Here is a 19376-nt window from a genome sequence, read left to right on the forward strand (position 1 = left end):
CAAACTGATAAAACCGCTATGTTAAATGTTTCAATTACTTTAAGTGAAGCAACATATATTACATATGCTTGTTGTGCATTATGAAAATGCACACAAATAAGTCTGAGACTCACCAAACACTAAACGACATTTTATAAAAGGTCAATTTTGTAGCAGCAAAGCACAAGATCAGTACAGTAAATGCACTACTGCTTTTTTCTGTACAGTGGAAGCTAGCAATTAGGCTGTTTTAATGACAAAAAAGCTGTTTTTTAAAAAAATTAGTGCTTCCATAATGTAATCATGTATTATGAATGTTTGATGTGCATGAAAGCTCTGTTAATATCTCTTGTTCCAAGTTGCTAACTCTCACCCCTATTATGCCTTTACCTCTAATGTTATACGGTCAATAACTTGCAGATTTCTGGAATGGAAATATTTTCCTCAAGTAATTTGCAGATTGCAGTTAATCGGTCAGCTCCAACAGCCTGACTGATCATTTCAAGCTATAGCATTTCATATTGCAATCTGGTCCTGAGGCATTCTGCTGTCTACTGGAAGCATTTGCCCAGGTCTCATTAATACTGGAAGGAGGTAACAGTTTTTCTGATTGAATTCCTTTTCTCTAGGTACTTTTGCCTCCTATGTTAACAATTTTTTTTTTTTCCTCTTTCCAACACTATCCTAAACCCAAATCAAAGTAATATGGGATAGACATAGTACACGCTCATTTGCCTGCAGAGCAAGACATTGCACGCATCCCCTTAGAATAAGTCAAATAAAAGTTTTAAAACTGTTTTCTGCCAAAGTTCAAAGAGTGTTACCTTGTAACAGTTACATGTGTAACACGTCAAAGAAGTTGTAAGGACAACGACTTCAAACACATCTACTAAATTCCTGGTTTAAGTACTTGTTAGTAGCTGGCTGTCACACCTGGGAGTCAGGAATGTTGTGTTCCTCTCGAGATCAGTATTAAACTCCACGAAGGCCCCCACATGCCGATGTGTCTGGCTAACACCAAGCAGTTAAACATCCAAAGTTCAAGTTTTTGGTGAGATAATTAAATATAAGAACATAATTTATATGATTTCTTTTCACCAAAATTATTTTCACACAAACCTGGGTATCACAAGTCTACAAGCTACGAAAAAGTTTATTTGTACAGTGACAAATACTGCAATTCTTCCTTCAGAAAATAAAACCATATAATACCATTGCCAGCTGCTTTTAAGGCAATTTACTCCTGTCACACTCAGGTATTCATTCCTGTCATCTTCCTTCCACACTTCTATCCTTTGAGCAATTGAATCCATAGGAGATTGCATAGGAACATATTGGCAGCCAAGAACCTTTCAACTGGCTCATCTGACTACAGTCAAAGTTTTAAAGGTCACTGAGGGGAGGATTAGTGTATTCGGGGGTTTGCACAGAGCCCATGCAATCGTTTTTGGTGTTGCTTTGAGACATCAACACATGCCAGAGCAGAAATACTGTTTAAGGGTTATTTGCCACAGATAACAAGGAAAGAACATCTAATCTTCCTTGATTAGTCATGCACACAGAAGTATAGCTGCATAGCTTTCTTCAAACATACACAGAATTACCCATGCTATATGAGGTTTCCAAGATGAAGTATACCTGCTCATAAGGTACAATACTTTAAGGAGACCTAAAATAGATGTGCTGTTTAATATACTGAGGCATTTTATCTACACATGCTACCTCTCCTTTATCCACTTTCATTTTAGCCAGAATTTTCTATTCTTTCCAACAGGATATGAAACAGCATCGATGCATCACATTAGCAATTCATCCATGATTAAAAGGACTCCTTTTTAAAAGCAAAACACACTTTAAACAGTGGAAATTAACTGAAAGAGGTGTGAGCTCATTTTGTCCAGATCTTCTAGTTATTTAATGCATTGAAAAAGCCAGTCTTTCAGTTAAACTCAAAAAACACCTGTCTTTGTTCCCAGATAAGAGTTTCAGAACTCATCTTTCAGCAGCAATCTGAGAGTACATGGAGGCTTCAGTGCACAGCAGGAAAGGTACAATTTGGCAATTTCAGGTTATAAAATAAGCCAAAGCTTGCTTCTCAGAATATTCCTTATTCTCATAGACCATTAAAAAATAAAACAAACTCAGCAGTTACACAAAATGCATTTTAAGGCCCTACAGCAGAATAGTGGTTTTGTTTAGTGTCAGCATGGGGGGGGGTAGACTCCAACTTTATCCATTAATACAAAGATCTATAAATATAAAATCCAGCAACTTTGGAAACCAGCTCTTCCTTCATGAAGAGGATCTCATACTTTTTCTGAAGTCTTGGAGGACCTCTAGTACTGCCCAATGAATTTTTCAATGGAAGCATCTTTTGTCTTCATTAAAAAAAAGAAAATCATTTGAACTCCTATGAATTGTCAGTATGCAGCAATGGATGAACAGGTTACAGTGGACATCAGTGCATATAAAGCAATACTTAATCTCCCAAACCCAAGATGAGAAACAAAATCCTATGACAGGGCTATATGCTGATTGCTCGTGTGCATGGGTAGCATCATCGTAGCGGGGGAAAAAAAAGATCTGGAGGATTAGGAATTTGCAAAGAGAACATAGTCCAGCAAGGCCCCATTTGAAATTTATGAAGCTTGTCTAAATGGGATGAAGAGTGGGTTAGTTTAAACCAAAGTAAAACATTTCTGCCCCCCCCTGCACCTCCCAGCTGAAATTTTCAGTGGGGAGACTGGAGATCTCAAGCAGTGTCTCAGCGCCTTCTCCAGGGGATTGTGCTGTCGTACGCAAGATTCACATTATCTCACTTTGCAGAGACCCAAGCAGGCAGGTTTAATTAAAGTATTTTTGTTGTTCTTCTCTCACAGCACTAATCAAGTTTCAAGAGCATTCAAGTACTTGCATTATCTACAGAAAGCTATCCTTTTACTGAAATATCACCCCCAAAAAATCCTGCTCCCTTTTCTCACTCTTAAATCCAGAAATTTACCCTCACTTCATAAGCTGTCTGATCAAATGGTGCCACTGTTCTTCCTTGTTTTCTTTTGCCAAAGAGAAAAGCTTGACCTATATGAAGTAGTGTCCTCATGTTTTCCTTCCAGAAGCTTTCACTATGTCTGCAATTGAAGTGCCACAACGATGGAAAAAGTTCACCCCAAACAAGCTGAAGTTGAGCAAGAAATCATCTTTTCAAAATGAGGCTTAACCATTGGAAAAGTTTGGGCAGATTGACACAAGTACAGCACAGACTATTTTGTAAGAATTATCCCTCACAGCATGACATGCTCAAAAGGAACTGTTCAGAGACAATGGTGTTGCTGTACAACACACTTTGCAGGATTTAGGTAATACACAAAATATCAGAAATAGAACTTTTTCATATTACAGAAATAGTATGAATATTATACTTACTTCCTTGGGTGGGAAAACAAAACACCAAAGAAAGGAGGCCAAGTCTTAGAAGTCTGTTATTAAAGTTATTAGGACCTAAGCTTATTCTCTCAGGAAAAAAAACCTTCATTTTAAGTATCAGAAGTTTTCACCGTATAGAAGAGATTGATGCTGAACTAGGTTGTCCTATTTTAAACAGTTCAGAAACTAGATTTACTCAAATGCAGAAGAAAAAGAAAAGGCAGAACTGTGGTAGTCACTTGTTGCTACCCCAGGAGACTTGACTTCACGGGATTTGAGTTCTCTTAGGATATCAGCGCTGCATGACCCAATTTCATATACAGAATCTCTTATTACCTCTTTCAGCCAATGATGCACAATGATACATGCACCACACAACATTGTTAGGGTACACCTTTCCACAGCCAAGTTCTGAAGAGAACAAGGACAACTCAGGTATCACCAGATGTCTTCTCCATGTCAAAACATAGACCAAATTTCCATTAAATGGTGCTTATCTTAGTCTTTGTTACTTAAAGAATGGAGCTCCCCTCCATTAACAGACTAAAACTATTCTCTCTGCTTTGCAAGCTAGTTGATGAACCTTACACTAAGGTAAGAATAAAATAAAGAGGAGACCTATTCATGCTACGCTTTTAGTTAACTACAGTACTTGTCAGGAAGAGTCAGAAGGCAAAAATGGAAATGATGTCCTAAAACACCTTTTTGCTTTGTTCTCCATCAGAGGAGCTGAAAGGATGACAATACTGAGCTAGCCTCAGTCTTGACAAGGAAAAAAAAAGTATTTCCCATTCCTTCCAGAAGTAGACATCTTTATATGTAATAGTATTAAAGAAACTGCTTTGCTGGATTATGTTTTTGTCCCTTCATATCACAGCCATGCTCTTCCTGCTCAGGAAATATTTGATAATCCCAACATAGACAAAGGAGGTACACGAAGTATAACCCATTTTCTAGGCTAGCAACACATAAGCTCGGACTCCAAGTGCTGTAGGAAGTCCAGAAATCACAATCTCATGACTAAAGCAAAGGGAACATGCTTTATTGCTCTATGCATGAAAAAACTTGTAACCATGGAGTCTGATAACCAAGCCTACACCTATGAAGGAACTTAATTCAGTGAGGTTCTTGCAATTGCAAAGGCTAACTTAGGGCGAAAAAACTAGAGTAAGTAAAATAGACAAATATTTTGTGCATGTATATATACATGCTACTGTAAAGCTCAGATTAGAATGAAAACACTCATTCAAATGGCTTCCAGAAAAAAAAAAAACACCACCAAACACCTCTTTATATAGCTTCCAGGTAGCTCAGCAACACTGATGAAGTTTTAGTAAATACAAGAGCTTAGAAAAATTGGCAATACAGATAGAAACACAGTGGCATTTCCTGGATGTGGCTTGACTAAGTTGGGAGATTCTACTTCCTAGTTAGTTGCACAGATAATTAAACTGCAATTTACCAGAGTAATTGAAATAAACTGTTAAATATTTTGTCATTTCGTATTTACCCACTAAATCAGAAAGAAGCACAACTTATTTGAAACTATGAAGTTTTATACTTGATAATGAAAAGAACAAACACTATCAATCAGCAATTTCACAGGGACATCAAATGGCTGAAGACATTTCTATTACTTTCCACATATTTGAATCAATAAAGAAATCATAAACCCTATAATTGAGTAATTCAGCATCTTTCCAATTCTGTGTTTACCTTGCAAATGTTTTTTTGGTTAAATAAGAGCTATAAGGCCATTTAATGATAAGCAATCAAACTGTCGTTCAAGGCAACATGATGGCATACGAATTTCACTGCAGCCAAGGGCAACGTTATACACAGTAGAAGGAACAATCCAGCTAAACAGGCACATGCTGATAGGTTCTAAAAGTAAGTGAGACTATTCAGAAAAAACAAGTTAAGGGTCAGGATAAACAGCTGGCTGAGAACATCTGCTAAAAATTGAAAAAACAGACAAAATGTTAAGACAAAGAATAAATATCCCAAGTACTGTCCCATTGTTTAAGACTGTTATATGACTTCACCTTGTGTATTTACTGTCTCCAGCTATGAGAATTCTGTAAAATGAGCAACTTGCACCTACATGAGGTAAGAATCTTCAGTGCTCTGCTCTTCTATAGCCCTGAAAGAAATGTCCAGATATCTGGACTACTGATAGAAGAAAACAGGAGATCTGGAAAAGGACGGAGAGGCTCAGAGCATAAAACCCTACCTCTGCAATGTCACATAATATCCCTTCATTTATTTTTATTTAGAATTATGTGACCATCACCTGGATTTTACATTTTTCTGTTAGAATGGAAAGAGTGAAGAAAGAAGACGGCAATACCAAGTATGAGCTAATGAAAAGGAAACAAGTTCTCTTCACACAGACAGAAGACGAAAACAAAAAGTTGAAGCAATGGAAGAGCTGAATGAGTTCACTTTGCCACTTTCTAGTTAGGAAAAACAAAACATCAATCCATCTTAAGATGATAAGGAAGAGTATGGTTGTATAACTCCATTTTACATTCGGGAAACTAGCAAAGCAACTTGGTATAAGAATCTGATCTTACAAGTCAGAATTATCAGAGCTGAACTATGCATTATCCTTATGAAGAGACATTCCATGACCAGACAATCTGCTGGAGAACAGGAGAAAATCATATCAGTGTGTTGCCACTAAATGATTCACAGCATTGTTGTCCACATTTAAGCTATAGTCACGTAAGGAAAAAAGAAAAACTACTTCTAAAGAAATTACTAATAACCATTTCTACATTGCTTTGCATTTTAAAGGTATGGCATTTGATAAAGCTAAACCGCAACAGGCATTTAATTTTTTTTTCCCTCCAAGAAAAACAATTTTAATGTCGTTTGTGATTTCTTTTTACTTCAGTCAAACAAAAGACAATGCAGAGCAGCAGTCCAAGAAAGCAGACACACCCACACACCCCTATAACTGTTAAACCATGGAATCATTTCTGAAGGACAGTAAGGTTACAGCTGTACTATCACAAACGAGCAGCACTTATTCAGCTGTATGAGTAAGCTGCCTCTGCCTCTACAGACCAGCCAGATGTTGCTGATGAACCACTGTGGCTTAGAGGAAGAGAAAAAATATCCCAGACTGGATGCTGACAGAGAACTTCTGAAAAGTTTTTGTGGTCAGGCCAATACCAAACCTCAAAAGGCAATCTTCTAAACACAATACTCTTTCTATGGTGCTAAACGCTATGTATGTGCAAACCAGATTGATAAGGAACTCTTTAAACAGAAAGATATTATAGAATCATAGATATGGTGGGTGAAACAGACCACAATGCAGTAATAATCAAAATAATCCAATAGTCCAAGTAAGAACAACATTGTACAGTTGGCAGTAATTCAAGAAAAGTAAAATAAGAAAGATGCATGAGCAAGAAGTTGAGTAAGTGATCACTTACTGGGATTGTCTTGCTTCATCCATGTCAAAACCAGGTCATTGTCAAAGTAACTTCATCTTTTTCTGAAAGATGACTGTTCTTCAAACAATGCAAAATCCTATGAAATACAGTCACTGCCTGCAACTTAATGCTACATTGATGAAACCAAGTGTTTTAAATGTTTACTCAGTCACTGATTGTAAGCTGAAACCTTACTATATAAAAAGTAGCTGTTCTAGTTGAGCAGAACTGGATGGTTAAAGTGTCAAATGTCTATCAGAGAGTAGGCCACTTCTAATAACAGATTAGAATTATTTATGGATATTATGAATATTATTAACAGCTTTCCCACAGAAAGAATATTAAAGAATATTATGCTTACAAGTTACTTAATTTAGAAGAGTAAATAGAAGACAGTTAAAATGACAGAAATGATGAAAAACATTTCTCCACATACTGCCAATTCCTTCATTTTGTCCCTTCACAGAACTTTTTTTTAATCTCTTTAGAGAATTTGAGGATATACAAGTTTTCATGTGTACTCATTTTTTTCCACTCAAAGTTGTGGTAAGTACAGTGGCCACCTGAAAAAAGCACAGTGGGTAAATTACAATACAAACACTTCCACAGACACCATTCCCAAAAAAAAGAAATAAGGTTCAGACAAGTTTTCTTGAACAGTATTTCAGCTTTAATGGAGTCAGAACTGGAAACCATCAGAACAATTACATACATCTATATACAAACTTCAGAGCATGACTAAGTATCTATTACTTCCTATATACAATCAGCTGAAACAATACAATGGAAATATGCCCTACCCAGGAAATACAAACATGGTTTTGCAAGATTATTTAGCTTGTTTCGATCGTAGCCGTCTCTTGATGATTAGATGATGGCTTTCCTTCTCTTTTTGTTCTGTAAAAATCTGAAAAAGATATTTCAAGAGTTACTCAGCATTCCTTAGAGACAAATGACATGCACTTCTAGACCTATGTAACCAACAACACTGTTTTTCCCAGAAGCTGTTTTCAGAATGAAATTTGTCTATTATCTTTTAGTCAGAGGTCTCCAGGACAGAGTCCATTTCAGTGCATCACTGTAAGCAACAAACACTGGGAATGTACAGAATTTCACCTTTGCTGGAACAAATACCAAAGTCCAAAGAAAAATGTGATCTGAAAGCAGCTCTCACTGCTAATCTCCCATACTCATTTTGTCAAACAGGAAGCGTTCAGAAAACATTTTTTAGCTTAAATTCCTTTATCTTTCTCTGACTTTCCCAGGATTCAGTCTTTCGCTTTTCACTTCCAAGCTTCTTTTGCTCTGCGTTTCTGTCTCTGCGTTTGTCATTTGCTTCATCCTCCTATGGACAGCATTTTGGCTTCAGTTACATCCATTCAAACAATTCACAGAAAATGCAATACAATGTCTCAGTATGGGCAAAGCACTCACCATAGTGAAGGGAAGAAAGGACTGCACAAAATGAGGAGATATACTTCCAAGAGACCAAGAGTAAGTTTATCACTATAGTTACTGCCAAAACCAGAGAGTTGGATTTCAGGAACAATACATCAAGCTCTGGCCTATAAGATGCTTTACAGGCTGGCTTAGACAGGGCAACACAATTTAAGCACACCAAGAAGGCCAAGCTGTGCTTTGGAAAAGCATGGATGTATCCACATCCTAAAGTAACCCAAATACCAGCTGGGCACAAGTGGAATCAGAAATTACCTTAGGTGCTCATTTGCCCTGAAAAGTTAATTGTACATGCAGACCTTTACCTTTACTGTTTCATTCACACCGTTCCAAATCTACGGATCCCATAGTGGCCTCTATTTCTCTTCTCCCTTTATGCTACCCAAGTGCTGTAGTAGAGCAAAAAGTAAGACTCGTCACATCACAACTAAGACATCTATGAATCCAAATTCAAAGATATCTCTGTGATTGCTCTATCACCTATACAGTGTCAGCAGTTAAACACAGAAAAGATTGGTGAGAAAATGGAGAAAGTTAAGCAGTACACCAGGAAGAATGGACAAAAAGAAATGGTTATGTGGAATCAAGAAATGTCAGTACTTTCAAGCAACTTTTGCAACTTGTTCAGATCTTTCAGGTTTGTTCTGTCCCCCTAACAGTTTATTTTAAGCCAACATGACGGAAATACACTACAGTGGACAGAACAGTAACCTCTAATCACTTACCGAAGAAGCAGAGATATCTAGAGGACAAGAAATGTCAGTTGAATACAGCTTTCTCTTAGCTCGTTTTGGCTTGAGCTCCTTTTCTTTGACTTTTTCTGGTTCTGCAGACATCGGAGAGCTTATTGTTGCAATCAGCTTCTTTGCTAGAAGAAAAACTTTATCAGAAATCCATGTCTCACTGGTCTCGTGAGCCTCAAAATTAATGAATAAAGCAAACTTTATTAAAAGCAGTTTAAAAATGAAACAGAAGTAGTCTGAAGTTTAAATACAAAAATTCAGAAGTGGTATTTGACTACCACATTTTTCTATAGCTTTAGATACAAAAGCTTGAAGGACACATTTAAATAGCACATTAAAAATCAATTAGGATTCAGATTCCACTAGAAGTTAAACACTTCAACAGGAGTTGAACAACAGGCTTAACTTCTTTGTGCTGACAGAAGCACATGGCAGAGAATTTTCTCTATATACTTGTACAGTTGTATCAAACTAGTACGAGTTCTATAAAGAGAAGAGTGTATACATATTATGAGCTAGAAGGAAAGAAGAAATCCCAACAATACAGAGTTATGCAAAAATGGAAAAAATAAAGGACATTATAATAGAGGTTACAAGCTAGAACTCATTTGCTCAAATTAAGTTTTCTCAGGGCGAAATTCTGAGTAGTCTGAATTTGTTTTCCATTGCTAATGATAAGTTTTCCTCATGGAACCAATCTGACAAACCTGGAAAATTTTAAAAATCCCACTATTATCATCTAGACTGCCTTAGAGCAGACAAGTAAGATATACTCTGTAGCAAGTTGAGTTTTCAAGTTGGTACAGAGATCTTAATTTTAACTGTCTACAGTGACTAATGACAGACCTTGTTTTAACCAAATAGTGTCTTTTAGAATTTAAGAGTGGCAGTTCCTTGTGCCCTTCACTAATTTTAAGCTTTTTTTGTAAAAACACAGGAACTCAGATCACGTCTTACTGTGGGAAAGAATAAAAATACAGCCTTCAACGGAAATTCCTGGCAGTTAATCTTCCCAAGGCTATGCTTAACCTTAACAAAGTCCACTAAATGCTTCATAGTCAGTTTATTCAAGTCTTCCAAACATTTTCGTGAGACACTGGCTTTCAGATGCTGTAGAACTAGTCTTCCTCTCCCACATATGTATATCAAAAATCATTAATACAGTTTCCGCAGAAACAAAGCGGGAGGGAAGGGGAAGAGGGATTGCTTATAGAACACGGCATGATTTGGAGTTCGGATTCAGCTCTTGACTTCTTTAGAACAGTAGGGCAAGTTTCTGAAATTGCTTTTAACTGTTTGACTGTAAGCAAGAACAAAGTAACTCAGAGTTTAACAGTTATCATTGCTTTTATGGTAAATATATATGAACATCTTACACACACACTGCGTCCTTTCATTTCACCTGGTTTACCTTTCACACTTAACCTAAACTTTAGAACCGTGTGGTCCTTGCAAGACAGCCTTTTCTACTCTGCAAGATTCAATATAGCAGGCTTCAGTTTAGACTGTTATTTCATAAACAAAAGAACTTAACGCAGCAGATGCATCCTTTAACAACATATACATTAACAGTTTAAGATAGTAGGAAAAAACATTCTATAATGCCCAGACAACATGGAATAAGCCTTATTTATTCTGTACAAACCTTTAGAGTGAATAACAGTAGGAGAACTTTGAAGGAAATCTCCAATTTTTTGCAGTGTTCCATCTTTCTTCTTAGCTGATTTTTTACTTGATGTAGATTCTTGCTTTCTTAAGGGATATTCTTTTCTAAATGACTGCGTAGTAGACATCTGTACAGAAATACAATATCATCGTTTAAGTTGAAAACTGACTTATCTTCAAGCTTAATTACATTTTATTTGACTTCAATGTTATTTTCTGACACTTTGAGCTTTGCTACTGACATCTCTGTTCATTATACTAATGATAGCACCACAGCAAGTAAAGTAGACAATCTCATTTTATACAGAGAACAAAAAAAAACACTGTCAAAGTTTCATGGAATACAGTTAAGGGTATGAGTAATGTAGGAAACCAGTAGTTTCTTTAAAAAAGTAAATTCAAAGTTGTATTTTATTAGACAAGTTGTTCTAGTTATAAATAAAACAGGAGGAAACTGATGGGGAAAATAGATCTACTACCCACCTCTGAACCTGCCCAGGTTACTACTAAGGCCTAAAATCACCTTTTTATAATTGTCATGCATAGAGATAACGTGAACCTTAGTTTTACATCAAAGGCATTGCCTACAACATCACATATACCAATAGTATGTTCAAACTAGTCTTCCTAACTATTCAATATGCAACACCCTTCCCTTTGAATCATAGTACGCTGCAGCTATTACACATTCTTGTCAGATACAGAGTTACTCTCTTCAGTTACACTGACTTTTGTAGGAAGACAATGTTAAGTATTTAAGAATCCTGTTCAAGATACTGCTGTGTAAGAATGTTTGCTCCTTTCACAAGTCCACCTCCACAGAAAAGACCAAACTAACTTCAAAAACAGGATAAAGCCAAACCATTTTCTTGTTGTTTGTAGAAGGTGAATTAGTCATAGCAGGTTTTGAATTTTTCTTGTTCTCACTTTTCACAAAATCCTAAGAAAATAAATATGAAAAGTTTAACTAAGATTCTTCCGGAAAGAACAACAATTATCTATATTAGAGAAGCAGCCACTATTTAAGTGATATGACTAACAGTAGGGAGGCATTGGCTAATACTGGATAGAGGTAGCCAAATGTGAATTAAATGCTAAACAAACTTGTGGAAAGGAATTGGAAAAAAAAACCAACACATAGTAGTCAAACCATTCTGACATTTACTATTTGCTTGTCTCCATTATTTCCTATACTTTTGGCTTTAAGATATTTGAAAACTGAACACACAAATTGAAGATAACTCAAATCTAAATGTAAATTCATATTTGTGGTGACAACTATAAGAAAAGGCTGGTAGTATAGTATCATTGTTTAGCAGTAATTATAAAACATCTTCTATCTTGTGAAGTGGTGCCAAGAGATTTCAGATTGCCAATAGCCATACCATCTGACACCAGTGTCAGAAAAGGGAAAGAGGATTTTGTTCTTTGTTTAATTAGAAGGCAGTCTCTACAAAAGATTTGACTTTGTTTCTAAAAATCAAGGTGGTTGTTTTGTTTTTTAAAAGTTTCAGATGAGCAGTACATGGTCGTTTTAACACTACAGGTCTCCCCTCAGTCCCTAGTTTTAGTGCTGGCAATGTTTTTTAAATTTCCGAAAACTGAAAAGTGCAAGTCGTGTCTTCAGCAGGCTTGCAACACTTAAAGTTACTGAATCTTTTTATAATCTCACTGTTTGGCATATATAACATGAAAATAATATTTACAAGTAAAATTCAGGCAAATAAAACAGCAGTAAGATAGTTTTCAATGTAGTTCTATGTTACTGAATGGTTACTTAGCTAAATGTTATCCCATGAGGGTTTGAACATGGACTACTACACTATGAAAGGATTTAAATGGATTGGTAAAATAGCCTTCTCTAAAAACATTGGACAACTACACTAGATGGAATACACTGATCTGTAGATAAGGTTTGGTATTTTTATAGTGCCTTCAGAAGGGTGGTTATTTTTACACCTACTTCTCCAGCAGCCTAAGAGAATACTACTCTTGAAAACTGGTTCAAGACACAAGTAGTTTAAATCAACTCTGGACATTATTCCAGAATGAAGTGTTGAATTCCAGACGAATTAATTTACACAGCTTTTAACAGTTACCTTTGCATTCCAGGTTTACCAAAATGAGTTTATTGAAGTACTGTTGAACACTAAGCACTGAAGTGATTATTTGCCTTAACTATTTTACTAAGAGATTAAAAAAAAAATACATCACTTGGGAATGCTTGAAAGAAATGCTAGAAAAGCATCAGGTAATTCACTCTCCAGCTGAGACAAGTCCACTGACTGAAGGAGATCACTTGCCACCTAGCCAAATCATCCACAGGTCATCTCCCTTATGCTCACCTGCTATTTCAAAAGTTCTTAGCAGTACAGAGATTCAGAAGCCCTACAAGTAGGGTTACAAGTATGAAAGTACCACCACAACGTGGTCTTAGGGTGTCACAGTCTTTGTAAGCATCTTAGAGATAGCTGTGTTGGTGCTAATGCTGATAAAAGGCAGAGAAAAAGAACACACAGTTCAGGTAGAAGCAGTGAAGATTTTTACCACCTTGAACTGCTGTGGAGCCTTAGTCTCACATACAAACATGTACAGTGTACTAAGAAGGCTGGAGCCTATAACCTAGCACAACTGAAAGAATTCAAGAGGAATTAAGGTCTACAAAACACAGGGAGGTTCAGGTGCTGGTACAATTAGTTCTGTGCTGTCCCTCTAAGTGCAAAAAGATCAACAAATACACAGTCTGGGGAAATAAAGTCAAAAGCAGTGGTCTTGAAATGCTGAAAATACATTGATTAAGCCCAGGTGCTTAACCTATAATTGCCTATTGGAAGAGATTGTAATTGATAATCAATGATTGCCTAAACCAAAAGAAGCAATTCTATAGAACTGGTCTGTAAACCCACAGATCAGAGCTGGAGACAGGAGGAAATGGTACCAGCAGGGGGAGAGGAATGTAAAAGTAAGTACAAATCAGGGACAAGGGGCCAGAATCTGGATAACAGAACAGAGATCCACCACTTGTGCGGGGGTGGGGAGAAGAGGGTTAAATATACCCTAAATATATCATTAGTATCTCAATGAGACTCAGAAGATAAAGATAGTATTTCAAGAAATGATCAGAGTAATATGCTGAAAAACTGCACAATATATTTTGTTGGTTGGTCTAGGTCATACCTCATCCATCTCTTCACTCTTCCTTTTCTTCCCCGGCTTAAGCATTTTAACTGTAATCGGTAAGGTACTGCCCTGGTGCTTCACCTCCATCTTATTGGGTTGCAGAGGTGTGAACTGGATTTCCATCTCTGGTTTTGGGAACCGACTAGTTTCTCCGTTTTCTGTGGACACTTCAGAAGAGTCAAGGACAATTTCTGAATGGTCCTGCAAGCACATGGAAATTTTAAGTAAACAAGTATTAAAATGAGTTAGAAAACTATAACACATACCCCTCCCCTGTGGATTGCAAAGTAAACATTCCATTTCCAGCTGCTAGCTTTTCAAACACTTATAACAGAAGTGAAGAAATCTACTTCAACTATAGCAGAGTTTAACTCTTATTTTCTATAGCTTTTTTGTTAAATTTTAAAAAGTTAACATTTCTGTCTATGATCACAGAACTTAAATGTTTTCCTTGCAGAACTCAGCCTGATACTTTGTTTCCAAGATATTTTCCTCAAGGGCAGTAGCTAGCCACAGTTTTTACAGCTAGAAGTAGTGGAATTGACATGATTCTCTTCATCTTAACTCTGCTGCTCCTTAGGAACTAGGCAGTAATAGGAGCTTCTGAAAGAAAAACATAATCTTTCTCTAACTTATCATTAGGGAGCTTTCCCTTCCCCTTTACACTAGAGAAGTTAATCGTGTAAGTAACAAGGTCCAACTAGCAAGCTACAAGCCAAATTCAACCTGTAAGAGACTTCTACATCACTATCTGTTCTCTGGAGGAAGAGCAGGCACTCAGGTAGCACCCACAAGCTGAAGACCTTGTCCTGTGCCTGCTTACAGCCAAACTGCAAGAACTGCACGGTGAGGGTGGGATGGAAAGGTCAGTTTGCACAATTCTTCCCCGGCAGCACTCACCTCCCACCATCCACCCAATCCTGTTGTTCTTAGCAAAACCAGCAAGAAAGTCAGAGCTGTGGTCTCCCCAGCTCCTGCATCTGTGGCAGCAGTTCAGCTGCTGGCTAGCATACAGAAATGAATTCAGCAGCTCTTTGATTGAAACTTGGAAGATAGGCTGCTGGAGGTGTTGGTGGTGAGAAGTGGCAGGTGGCTGCTACTACTGCTGCTTCTTACACTGGTTCACCCTGAAGGGTACCTTCCTACTCTCAAAAAGGAAAATGATCAAAGCTCATGGAAAGCCAAAAGGTAAACACTTTCTTCAACAGTGTCTGCTGGGATTCTGAGTGGGAATACCAGCACCACTGCATTCCCAAGAATGGAGTTGGCTAATAACATTTTTCTTTACAACTTCTATTTCATGAAAGAGTTCACAGTCAAGAAGTTACATAGGAATGGTTAGCGTCATTAGCTACACACAGGAACCCTGCAGTGGAAGAAAGCAAATCCAATATGCCCTGCAATTGCTTGTCCATTTAAAAGGGCTTGTTTGTTTTTTTTTTTTTTTTTTTGGTTTTTTTTTCCCCCCAGGTGACTTAGCTAATAGTCAGCCACTTCATAAGCATCAGTGAGAGATAAGTTTTCAAAAGCACACAGCTGAAGTCAGATAGTTATTCACACAATTGTTATACAGCTTTTATTTCTACCAAAACCACTAAATCAAGTGATCTGACCACGAAGAAAGAGATTCGCAGAATAAAACTTTAAAATTGTTCAGACAACATGACACGTTTTCTTCCCTATTCTGCATTTAGCAAAATCCACACAATCACATAAAAGTTGCAAATTTAAAGTTTTATACCAACCTCACTTAAGGAAGGGGCACTGCTAGGATATTGAGAGAATGATTAATTTTAACTTCATAATATCTTACTGGAATACTTTGTCCAGCTAGAGGATTACTCTTGCTTTGTTTTTCCATAAACTGTCAATATTTAGAATGAATAAAGTTTATGTTAGACTGTAAACTTTGAAATATTTTGAGATTTCTAAAGTTACAATATAAAAGCTCAAGTGCAGACAGCTAACAAACACCTGGGCTGAAAGACAACATAAGTTTAAGGCAGTAATACCTACTCATGATGAGATCATAAGATGTGTCCCTGCTGGGTCTCACCAACAGTCGGTCTAGTTCAACATTCTGCCTCCAAGAGTGACAAAAGGAGATGCTACTTAAGGATAACATGTGTGATTCCTGGTCATCTTGTCATCTGTTCACTCCATACGCTCCCAGCATTCTCAGTTCTTGCATTAGAAGTGTCAGAAGGTGCACTTCTGCCTAATCCTCAGAGTATCCATTTACTAATAACTTTACGAATTTCTACTACAAATTTTTCTAATCCCTGTTCACAGTACCTGTTTCCACCACGTCCAGAAGATCACTAGCTACTTCACATAGGAATGTTATTTTAACTGTTTTAAAATTATCTCCTATTAGTTTCATTAAATGCTGCCCTGTTCTTGCAGGATTTCAGGAAGGACAGTTCTGCCTTCTGTTTACCCACCACAACCATGATTTTACAAGCCTCAGCCCCACAATCCTCTGGTTGCCTTGACCTCTCCTAATCAGTGACACTTCTCACATGCCTCTCCTCACATGGAAGGAGACACATATCGCCTTGATCACTTTGGTTTTTCTTCTTTATCTCCACTATGTCTTTACTGAGAATTATTTGACTTACCCAAAAAACTTTACCCCATTCGCTTCAATACCACCTTAAGTTTCTCACATGATAACCATGTTAGCAGCCTCTCCTTATTCATAACATCAAGTATCATTGCTACTGGCTTCAGCTAAATACTTAATCACCAACTGTTCACAACCATTCTTCTCTAACTTTACAGCAAAAATAAATAATTCCATGGTGCTCTCTTAGCTGCTATTACAAAGCTGTATAACCCTTCTGAGAGCTATTCTGTCTCTTCCCTCACATATCACAAGCTTTATCTGTATGGCACTAGACGAATTGATGAAGTAGCAAGAAACTAGCCAGACAGTCTTATTCGGCAGAAGACATGAAAGAGATGCAGAGATGCACTTTGGCATTCAGTCCAGTTCTGCAACAAGAGGAGAATCGCATCTTCTAGCAGCCAGAGGAAGGACCGCTAGGAAATCCACGTTTAGCCCTGTTCATTATTAATTAGCAATGTAGCCACATAACATTAATTCAGTTTATCAGGAGAACTACCTCTTTAAACACTGTTCATGTGGCTCACAAGGTTTTGTTCAGAATCAGGAGTCTCAGTACAGTTGCAAGCCTTTTAATTTTTGTTCTGGAAATAGACAAGGTTGATCTTTTCTTCGTATAAACTTCAAATATTGTTTTGTTTTAGTTTTAAGTGGATGCAAGAGACTTGTTTGTTCTTGTGAACTCCCATATGGGCTGGCACCTTTACAGAATCATCTGTATTACCACATTATAGGTGGTATCAGGAAAGTTGAGCTGAAGTCTCCTTTAACACTGACATAACACTACGAATATTATGTCTTCAAATCTCTAGAACCTGGATTAGTTAACCAACTTTTCCCCTCAGGTACAAAAGTTCTATAATGTATAGAGAGGCGGTAGTCTATTAACTGAAGGCCTTTTTTCTGAGTGAGCGAGAAAGAAGGAACAAGAACTCAGAACTGAAGATACACTTAAAGTATGAAGAACGACGAAAAGTCACTTCTGGGAGATTCCCAATGATGCCGAAATATATACTGAGAAAGCAACAATACAACATGTCACTGGTACATACTTTCCATAAATACAACGAATATACCTCTTTGTTTACAGACTGATCTATTTTGTCTTGTCCTTCTTCAGGTAAATGTACTTCTGCCAAAGACTGAAGACTTTCACGGTTAACGTGTTGTTTCAATTCCTTTATAAACTCATCTTTCTCAGCCAGCTGTTTTCTTAGGTCTTCTGTATCCATTTCCTTATCCTAATAAGGATAGCAAAAATTGCCACAAATCACAGGATTGGCAAAAGAAATTAACATATACAAGAGCATCATTACGATTACTTGGTAGAATCAGTTTTAGAATTGCAGGCTAAACCACAGTCAGCTATCCAACAATACCCAACAATTTCACATAGCAGTGGTGACTATTCAAAGTGATATAACAGTCTGGGAAGGTGTAATGCAAATTTTACTTATGTGGAGTTATAAGAAGTTTCCCATTTGTTCATGGAGTCCCTGGTGCTGTGAAAAAGGCAGCAAATGTGATAGTTGTTTGCAAACAAATAATCAAATAGACTTGAATGTTTATTTGAACTACTAAATATTTCAAAACTTCAGTTTCAAAAAACATAAATAAAGCTTTTTAAATTACCTGCAAACGGTTTCAATATGACAGTGTTTCAGAACAAAAAACATTCAAAATATAAAGAGCAAGTATAGTGTTTTGCAGAAGTAATGGATAACAACAACAAATCACATAGAGGAGAAAGAGAGGTGTGACCTTTCCTGAATCTTTTAGTGCAGCCTGTTTCAGTTCTGCTATTTCTTTATCTTTCTGTACAGTGTTAGAAGCCAAAGCCTTGAGTTGTACTTCCAAAGCTTCTACCAATTTATCTCTTTCTTCACGCCACTTTTGAAGATTGATGTCCTTTTCTACCAGCTGTGCAGTAAGCCTTTCCTAAAGGGGGAAAAAAATAGGTTAGAATTGAACACCACTTCTACACATTATCTAAATTGCTCCAATTGGTTGGTTTCACATAGTTACTGCTATTTTATGACCTTAGTAAACTTGAGAGCCAACATAGATCTTAGAAAGCTCATGTAGAACTAGTTTCACTACAAATATGCAAAAGCAAACCAAACTTCAATTAGAAAATCTGCATCTATATTTATATTCTATGTGAAGAAAATTTTTGGTAGGAACCACTGCTCCTCTTCTCTTGCTTTGTGATTTTAGTACTAACAAGTCTCAGGCAAGCAAAGTCACAGACAAAGTGAAAGTAATCCTAAACTCCTCACATCCTCCTGTACTGGTTACAAGTCCAGAAAGTCATTGCTAACTAGTTCTAAATGCAAATACAGTTTCAGATTATACAGATTTCTATGATAATTTCATATGCTTAAGAAATTACAACCTTGATGCAGTCTAGTGAACAGGGAAGACATCCACCTTGTTATTAACCATCAGTCACTCTCCTTTGAAAGCCATATGGGAGCAAAACCAGTAGTATTTTGACTCTATACTTGGAAAGAAGTTTTTTTGTCAACTTCCTCTTGCTTTTTCTCTTCCTTCTAAAGCCTCGTAGGCTTTTTTTAGGAAAGCCAAGCAACAAATTTTTTCAAAGTATGTTTTTCCTAGCTTCATTAAGTAGCAATTCATATAAGTGTAGGTTACTTAGTGGTATTTTACACACAAGATGAAAGCTGAAGAATTCATAGTGAAGTGGTAGTGAGAGGACAGAAAGGAACAGACATGTTAACTTCCACTATGTATTATACTCTTTCATTTTGTGATTCTTTTCTTGCCTTTTCATATTGAGATCTCACCTAGGCTCCACCATGTGATAAAGTGAGGGGACTTTGACAAAGGCCA

General features: G+C 36.9%; 1 protein-coding gene across 1 annotated transcript in view; it reads right to left on the reverse strand.

Annotated features, from left to right (window-relative positions):
* Positions 1-7662: 7662 nt before the first annotated feature.
* The window catches only part of KIF20B (kinesin family member 20B), a 39694-nt gene continuing 27980 nt past the window's right edge, over positions 7663-19376 (reverse strand). Inside the window, exons 26-32 of the mRNA XM_086466539.1 lie at positions 18285-18461; positions 17600-17764; positions 13892-14095; positions 11577-11654; positions 10695-10842; positions 9032-9174; positions 7663-7755 (exon numbers count right to left, since the gene is read on the reverse strand). Coding sequence (XP_086322665.1) covers positions 7678-7755; positions 9032-9174; positions 10695-10842; positions 11577-11654; positions 13892-14095; positions 17600-17764; positions 18285-18461 — 993 coding nt within the window. The 3' untranslated portion in view covers positions 7663-7677. The remainder of the gene's footprint in view (positions 7756-9031; positions 9175-10694; positions 10843-11576; positions 11655-13891; positions 14096-17599; positions 17765-18284; positions 18462-19376) is intronic.

This window comes from Leptosomus discolor, chromosome 6, assembly GCF_034619465.1.
Source record: "Leptosomus discolor isolate bLepDis1 chromosome 6, bLepDis1.hap2, whole genome shotgun sequence".
In the NCBI taxonomy this organism is placed as follows: Eukaryota; Metazoa; Chordata; class Aves; order Leptosomiformes; family Leptosomidae; genus Leptosomus; species Leptosomus discolor.